Source organism: Eurypyga helias, unplaced genomic scaffold (genome assembly GCF_000690775.1).
Source record: "Eurypyga helias isolate BGI_N326 unplaced genomic scaffold, ASM69077v1 Scaffold45072, whole genome shotgun sequence".
NCBI lineage: Eukaryota > Metazoa > Chordata > Aves > Eurypygiformes > Eurypygidae > Eurypyga > Eurypyga helias.
Window position 1 is genome coordinate 3,824 of NW_010238736.1, and position 9,066 is coordinate 12,889.

Consider the following 9,066-nt stretch of genomic DNA (forward strand, 5'->3'; position numbering starts at 1 on the left):
CTTACAGGTGAATAGTTTTCCACTGTTTTAACAAAATGGAAGAGCTCTTTTCTTGGTGCACAAAGAAAAGAAACCATGACAAATCAGCCCATGAAAACAAAGTATCCCAGTGCTGACACAGGAAGAGATACTGAGTTTATTAGGCAAGCTGTGGAAAAAGCAAACGAATGAGTTTTACAGTACAATGAGACCACTTTTTGTCAGCACAGCTTAAATAGTATTGTCTTTGTTATCCAGTATGTTCAGAGCCATGTGTTTTGTGCTTATCTTCAGGAAATTCAAATGTATGTTCTGAGTGGTCATCAAAATTCATTAAAAGGAACAGTGAAGCAAAAACAATTTAAAATTATTCATTGGAATTGATTAAAAAAAAAAATAGGAGGCATCTTAGCCTTTAAAGAGCTTGGGAATGTTAGTGATCTCAATTTTTTTGGCCATTATATTTGACAAGGGTTACGTGTATCTTAATTTCACTGAAATGTGTACTCTTCTTGCATGTAGGTTTTGTCCAAGAAGAAAAAGGAGAATTTGGCCATTTGTCTGGAATTTCTAAATGTTTGGCATCCTGGAAGTCCTAGTGGTGTTGCCACTATACACAGATTGACTGTCCAGTGCACACACAAGACCTCCAATGTGATCAAGAGATGAGAATGATTGTGTATGTGCTAGTCGTTGTATCTACCCAGTGTTGTCCGATGCATGCTGTTCTTTCTGATATGAATGCCTCTGTACATCACTGACTTTATAACTACGTCTGTTTTCAAAAGGCAATATATGTAGGAGAAATGTGATACTTGTTTCCTTTCTAAGAATTTTGTCTACTGCTGTGCTATTAGGAAGTAGAAAATATGATCAAAGAAGGATGGTTGCACAGATAAAGCGTAAGACTGAAGATCAGGCGTGGGTATGTCATTTGTTTTAGCCAGGGACTCAATTCCCCATATGTAAAGAAGAGAGTCACAAATTAACCCAAGGGCATACAGATCTATAGCAATAGTGTGTGTGCCACAAAGCATGTACTCATTTATTTCCTATGAGGCATCTAAGGGAGACTACCTGACTACTTTGTCAACCTCAAAGCTGCAGTCTAAAGAAATATTTTGCCATTCCTCTGTCATTTTTCCAAACAGCAGCACTGTGATTCAGTGTACTGGAAGGTGATCTAACCTGAGGGGACTGAAACAGCTGGTTAGTATCTATATACAACTCCATTTACTGACCTGCCCATTGATTAAATATTATGTAGGAGCTTGCAGTGCCTGAGTACAAAAAAAAAAACCACCTTTGGAATTCTTTTGGAATACTTTACACCTGTTCGCAGTCCCTATTACTAACATCCTGCTTTAAATTTGGCCTCCAATATAGATACCATATGAGATGCACTAGGCTCTATAGAGAAATTCAGGTATTGAAATACAAAGAGAAACTTCCTACTTACGCCTGAACGTCCCTCACTCTCTAAATATATGCAGTTATCCCAACTGTTACATACCCTACTGTGTCCTTGCAACTATGGAACAATCATATCAAGAAGGAAATGAAAGTAAAATTTTGCAATATATGGCAATAACTTGCAGCATAAATGATGGCAACAGTATCACCTTCCTGCTATGTATTAACTTCAGTTCTGCTGACAAAGTGACAGCAAGTTTGACGAGGAAATCAAAACAGAGCAAAAGAGATCATAATTTAAATATGGAAGTAACAGCCTCCACTTTTTCAGGGGTACAAGAAATTATATTAGAAGGCAACATTGTAAAAAAATAAATCAAGTACAGGAGTGTGTGAAATGATGAGAACTTCACAACTCTTGGAAATACCCTGTAGTAAATATAGCTGCAAAAGTTTGAAAGGTGTTTGGTACGTGGAGAATGAATGACTTTTCAAGAACCTAATTACTGTAGGAGGCTTACTTTATATTTCATGCCTACCAAACAGTATCCTGTGCCTCCCACTTGCCAATTAAGCCATTCAGCAAAACCAGATTGATTGCCTAACTGCACTACAATGTTTTATCCCTGGACAGAGATGAAAATCCCTTTTATCATTCTTTAAGACAACATTCATGAGAATGTCTTGAAACTGTCTGAACAAATACATCATTAGTAAACATTTCAGGCATTATGATGTCTGCATTGTCTATCAGGAAACTTAACTGCAATAAAAGCACAAAGATTGCCTCAGCTCCATTTCAGTCTCTTAGAAAATACACATTACCTTTGGAAAGCATAAGGTCAATATGCAAATACACATGTACACACAAATATCCTACATCCCTTCTGGCTCTTTTTCTGGTTATTCAATAACTGGAACCTGTGTTTAAGCAGTTAATCGTATCATTGGCACCAAAAGCGTTTAAAAAATCTCTAATATTTTCACTCAGAACTAATGATGGAATTCCAGACCCCTGCGTATGATTTTGTCTTCAGTGTGCCTTGGGATTTGTTGATCCGGCTGTAAATTGACAGAACACTTGATAAATGATGCAACAGGAAGTGGGCTCAGTAACTTCATTAGTCCTTCTTATCTTCACTGGAACTGTCACCCCGCTCTCCACACATCACCGACTGTGCAAATATACTGACTGAGCACTACTCTATGTGACGGATGGAACACAGCAAAAAGCAACTGAGGCTCCTGTGTTTATTTACATCATCTGTAATTGACAGATCCTCTTCTGAAAGGTGCTTTATACAGACTAGTTGCAGTAGAACTTTGTCTCCCTACTCCTGAATAAGAGAAGAAGCTTTTCTCTAACATTCTTGAAAGGCTCACATTACCTTGCTACAGGGCCATCCTTTACTGTGTCACGAAGTCACTGTGAGCTTATGACCAGTCCCTGCAAGGGATTCCAATTTATAAATGGGAAACTGAAATGCTGGCATATCTACAGTGAGGAACAGAGGACAGTGCAGAGATTCCTGGGCTAATTACATGCATGAGATTGAGGGCAATACCTTGAAGAGAAACTCTCCAGGAACAGTGAAATGGGATAGCTATTATCACGATGCTTTATCTGATCCAACAGCACTGCCTCCCTGAAAAGAACTAGTTGGCTTGGGCACAGAGACATTCTGGGAGTCCACAGATTTCTTTCAGAAAGCTTCGCTGCAGCGTATAGATGTATTTACAAGGGAGAAAACAGTGGCCAAGTAGGATGGTCCATGACAGAAGAGGGGGTAAGCTCAGTTCCCTTTGAAGAGCCTGGATACTGCCCCAGCGGTCAAACAAGGAATGTGACAGAATGTGACCTTGCCCACAGAGAGCATCGGTTTGTTGTGGCAACGGGGCAATTATGAAGTCAGCCAAGAGCAGAATCTCTGCAGTCACTGTGTCCTGGCCTTTGAACTGGGACAGCTGCTTTCACATCTTCTGTATGGAAATCCTGTGAAGAGGAGACTGTCGCCTTTCATTTAGCCTGCTAGCTGTCCTGTCTTAGGACACCGGTTACCCATGGTAATCAGCTTGCTTTACTGTCTCTTCGTCTGCTCCTCTTCCTCAAACTCAGTAGCAAACAACAAAAGAAGTTGTCTTACTTCCCTAAATCTTTTCTCAGGTGTGAAATCTAGGCTTTATATCACTTTTATAAAATGCAGCAAGTATTATGAGCCTGGAAACAAGAGGTTGAACTCTTAGTTCACATGCTGAAATGTCTCCCGAGCTCCAGTCAGTTGAAAGGATAGTATTGACTTTTAGCTAATCACTAGATGTACCCTACAAGTGGTGATCTGACTACACTGGAGGCAGTAAGAAACTCCAGAGTCTAAGGCAGACTTTCAGTCAAGCCATCCTTTGAGCTGCAGAGGGATATTGATTATGTTACATTTTTTGAAAGTGTGATACACTATTACTTCCTGGGAGACCTCTGGCCAGCTCCACAGGTTACTGTAAGGGAAATGGCTGACAAGTTCTCATCTTAAAAAGACTACAAGTGAGATTTCTAGAAGATTTACCTACAGACCTATATCCAGTGATTTTTTTTTCTATTCATATCTAGGCAAGACACATGATGTAACATAAATGAGAGTTAAGCCCCTAGCCTGCATAGGCTCCAGTATGCCCTATGTATTTGTGCCTACATTATTCTCAGCCACACCTTTTCTTACATATGGTTCACTTGCTTCATTGTTAGTGCACAGATAACTCTATTCTGTTCCAGAACACCCCTGGAGATGCTTTAACACCAGTGGAGGTATCCCATGTTGATACATTTACTGTTTGCTAAAGACCGGGAAATACAAGGAGATACAGAAGAACTCAGCAATCTAGAGTTCTAATCTATTCATTCCAAACAACTATGGAAGAGCTTGAGGAAGATCAGAAAGATATTCGACTTACTTTGCAGGAAGCCCAGAATCATGATAACAAGAAGCAGCAGCATGGAAACATGGTAAGTGGAAAATGCAGTTCTTCCATATGTAAAACTTAAGTGCATCGTGAAAGATGTAGATCAGCCAAGAAATTGAGCCAAGAAAAGTGAGAATCATGAGTCACTTCTCAGAGGTAAAGAAACTCAGTGGCTTCCATTTCCATGGGCTAATATCAAATTCACACGAGGTGAAATCCTCCCATTTGGTCAAAAGAGCCATAGTGTTTGGTTTAGATCAACCAAGCCCTAATTAAATATTTTAAAATTTTTCTTTACATTTTCAAGTCAAAGAATTTGTACATGATGGATATTTCATACTTAGTAGACAACTTTCAATGGAAAATGTCTAACTCTAGGAACGTACTTTTAAAAGGGAAATAATGTATATTAGAGAACTAGTGACTCACTATACAAATGTGTGAATAATCATGAACAAAGACTCGGGTGTACTTAGATGAACATATTCTGGTTTATTCTATCAGCTTAAATATGAATTTATCCTCCCTCTCTTCAATTTACAGCAGGGAGCCATCAGAGATGTGACATCATCTTTCATCTCAGACAGTATAACAGGGAGCATGGGTACTGTGTGTCATGGGGCACATTTGGACATGAGTGGAGGAACCCCTACTTTGCAGTCAGAAGTATCCACCAGTGCAGAGGAGCTGGAACAGCTCCATGGCAGGCAGGTCACCGCAGCCGATATTGAGCTTGAGAGGATGAGGTGGGATTTTGTGCTGGCTAAACTGAAATATGAACATGAGGATAATGAAAAGCAAAGGCTTCATGAAGAGAATATGGATCAGATTCATCAACAGGCAGTACAAAGATCGGTAAGCAGGGAAAGGAAAAAGGGTTCAACGCAATAGCGACTGCAACATGCACATTCTATGTTAAGCAATTTGTAAGGCTTTATCCCTTTGCTTGTTGAGTAATACTGTGACTTCCTTTAAAGTTAGACTTGAGTAGGTGATCTTTACAGCTTGTACACATACTGAAGGAGAATGGAGTTGTTCTACTCCCTGTAATATGAGCTATGGTAACATTCATTGCTATAAAATATATTAAAGAACAGTTAACTCACGAATTAAGTTTATGATGTAAGGATCCAAGAACTTTTTTTTTATTTATTTTTCCCCCTTGAACAGAGGAATTGCTCTGAATGCCACTCTGATCTGTTTCCTGCTTCCACAGTGGGATCAATTTCCTGGGTTACAGTTAGGTGACTCATAATAAATTCATGAATAAATGAGTGGATGAAAGAATCTACTCCAGTAATGCAAATTTTCTAGACAATTAGTCAGATTTTGCAAGTCTGGTTTTTACAGAAGTAGATTAATTTATTGTGTGTTCAGGCATGAGTCTGTTTTTAACAGGAGTCCAGCCCAGAAGAGGCATTTGGCAGAGTTTAGCAAATGGGACAGCTGCAAGTCTTGCTTGTCTGGACTCTTTCTGATCACACTGGCTGGCTGTGGACCTGACTCTCTTCCAACTTAACGCAATTTGTCATTGGACTGTGTTAGAGAGTAAGCAGAGTATCTGAATCTAAATTATCAATGTTTTAAAGGTACTTGCATGTTTGTCTTCTCTTGCATGTTCTGTGCTCTAAATCAGGACAGGATAGAAGGATGTGTTTGTATTTGTAGCATTTGCATTGTGGTTGTACGTAGGAGCTCAGACCATGCACAATAATGGCACTTAGATAACCACCATAGAAGTCCTGAAGTTTTCCATATGCAATTTATTTTTTCTTCTATATAGCTGTTCCATTGGCCTGGATAGGATCTCACAGTTATGTGAAGTAAATGCAGTTCCAATGGAATCAATCAAGCTATATCAAACAGATGAGGATCAGGTCCAATACATATTATTTAGCTAAATGACTGACTTGCATCTGGACTAGGCAAATTAATGACTGAATTATTTTCTTAAATTAGGACCTGCAAGTTTGCCCATCAGCATGCATACGGGCATGAAAATGACCACGCAGTGAAAAAAACATAGGCAACAGTTTGTACCACAGATGTAGAGATGGATACGTAACAGCCTTACCATGGGGGTGTGCCTACTTCACATCAACTGCTTTGTGTACCTGCACGCTGATTCTTGTGGTATATATGAGGTCACTTACCTTCATTTCTGAGAGACAAAATGTGGCTGGGAATGTGACACTTAACACAGCATAGCTGATTTGCTCTCAGTTCACATGCTGGCTTCTCTCACAGCAACTTTTTGTGGACTAAGTGTGCCAGGTGTGCTCGGAGAAACACATGGACCGGGCATGAGTGGAACGTAGTCACGTGACATAATGTGCATCTTTTCCTTTTTCCACAGTTCAGTCAAGGACTTGAAGACCTACTCTGACCCTCGAGCCAGTATGCCTTGTTCCTATACTGCTTCATCATTATTCATGTTATTGATACAATTGAGGAACTCGCCTTCTACATTTTCCAAACCCATTACCTGTTCTTCTTTGCTGTTGTGCTCTTTTTCATTCTCGGGAAGATTTTCCAGGATTAAAAAAACAAGAAAAAATGTTCTTAAAACAGCATACCGTACACTTTTTGCCCCTGTTTTTGCTGCTTTTATATTGTCTTTTCCTCACTACACCAATCATACACGCAGGCTTTCAGTTATTGTTATATGCACAGTAGCCTAAATATGGAAAACCAACTGATTTCCTCAAGAAAATCGTGACTGAATTACATCATTTGACTTCTGCTCTCTCACCCACATGCTCTCTCACCCACAGGCATCATTCAGGGGCATCCATCTATACAAATAAAGTTAGGTGCAAAAAGAAATAATCTGGGAATGTGTTCTGTTTTATCTCACCTCCTTGGACTGACACAGTGACTTTGGTTTACCTATAGTAAATTATCACACAGATGTTTCAGAGGTGGATTTATTGCTCAAGAGAAGTTAATATTCCATTATGTGTTCACTACCGTGCGCTGGGCAGATACCTCACTTTGGATTAGGGCTGTCTCTACCTCTGGGGTGGAAGCATTCCGCTCTGTGCTGTGCCATCCTCCTCTGTAGTTAGACACAGTTTCCGTCAGCAAGCACTGGCAAGCACATTTATTCTTTATAACAGAGTATCATGGTTTCTGCAATATGATAAGGAAATATGTCAAATGTAGCCCCAATAAAAAGGCTTTTTGTCTACTGAGGATGTGACTAGACTCTTTTAATACTATTCCAGTCATGCACTAGGGGATATTTCCAGCAGGTAAAAGGTGAAGACTCATCTACCATATGGTATGTCAGGTTAGAGTAAGTACAGTCTTATCAACCTTCTAGTGCTGTTAGTATCAGAGCATAATTCACCCATACACTGCACATGCCTTAATCTGTTTCATTTAAATAAGTCTTGTCTCAGTCTGCATTCTCTCTGCATGATGTTCTTAACAAGAAAACAACCTGAACAGTGTTTGATAAACAGGCTGGATATGAAAAGAAAAAGCTTTCAGGATGAAATGGGCATAGTCTGTACCTACTCAGGGTACCATGTGTCCCTAAGTCTGACCTCAGTCAAGATGTATTCTTTGGCCATGCTAGAGGCAGTAGAGGACAGCGTATCTCAGATCCAGCCGTAATGACTGGGTAGTTTCCTGACAGTGCAGAATGAGTGCGGAGCGCAGGGTCTTCTCGCATTTCCACAGCCTCTGCATCTCTGGAGCTGTGGAAGGTTACAAGGAGGGCCCACATTACATACACAGAAAAATCTGCAGAAGATTGAAATGAATAATGACACAATCTTCCTGAAAGGAAATTTAACCAGGCAAAGTGAGGTTGCTTGTGTGCTATAGGTATGACCTACATATGCAGATTTAGAGAACTAGACCAATTAAAAATAAGCAAATAAAAGCTTTATCCCAGCTACAGTTTCTTTTTCCAGCAAAAGTGACCATTAGCTCTCACTGAAATCCCCCCTCCCCCAGGATTTCTGTTGAAGTCAGAGATTCAACTTTATTTTTGTGAATGATGCGCACGACCTGTAAATAAGCTGCTTTCAAATCTGTGTTTCTCTCTCACTGAGATCATAAGAATGTCATCCAGAGCTGAGAGAAGCCTGTCCTTTCTTTTCTGCTCAATCTGAAAATGCTTCCTGCAGATAACCTGTATATCAGGTCCTTCGGAGCTTTGATCAGCCCTTGCCCTTCACTGGGGTGACAGATACACCCTTTGAGTTGCCTGGCTCTGCCCTACACCATTATTTTACAACAGTAGGCACACTCACCACAAAGCCTATGGTTTCATGTGAAACCACAGGAAACTTGGTGGTTTCAACTATTTTAAGCCTAAAAGTAGGCAGTATTTTACAGCTGGTTTGATTTCGAGACAACCACAGCAAGTAAAAAAAGCTCAGGGTTGTAGCATAAAGCTGTTCTAAAGTTTCAGAAGCAGCTAGGAAGAGCCCCAAATTAACCATTAAAAATACTAACATTGTGATTCCCATGGTTTTTGGCAGCTAAGTGACGATTGATCAGTACCTGAGTTAGGCATTTCTGACCTTGACAAAACAAAACGTTTGCTCATTCCCCCCCTAGCGAAGACTACGTTTCCCAGCGTGTATTTACCATTCTCCCCCGCACCAAATCAAAGGGCCCACTCGGAAGTGAGAGGAAGGCGCCGACCCACCAGAGAGCCGAAACTTGTTTCGTGTTTAGCAACTTCATTCGGGAGCTCTCGAG

General features: G+C 40.2%; 1 protein-coding gene across 1 annotated transcript; it reads left to right on the forward strand.

Annotated features, from left to right (window-relative positions):
- The first annotated feature begins 4,297 nt into the window (after positions 1 to 4,297).
- Positions 4,298 to 6,889, forward strand: TMEM247 (transmembrane protein 247). The gene is given in 3 exon segments (XM_010147938.1): positions 4,298 to 4,390; positions 4,891 to 5,202; positions 6,704 to 6,889. Coding segments are annotated over 3 exon segments (591 nt in total).
- Positions 6,890 to 9,066: the final 2,177 nt, after the last annotated feature.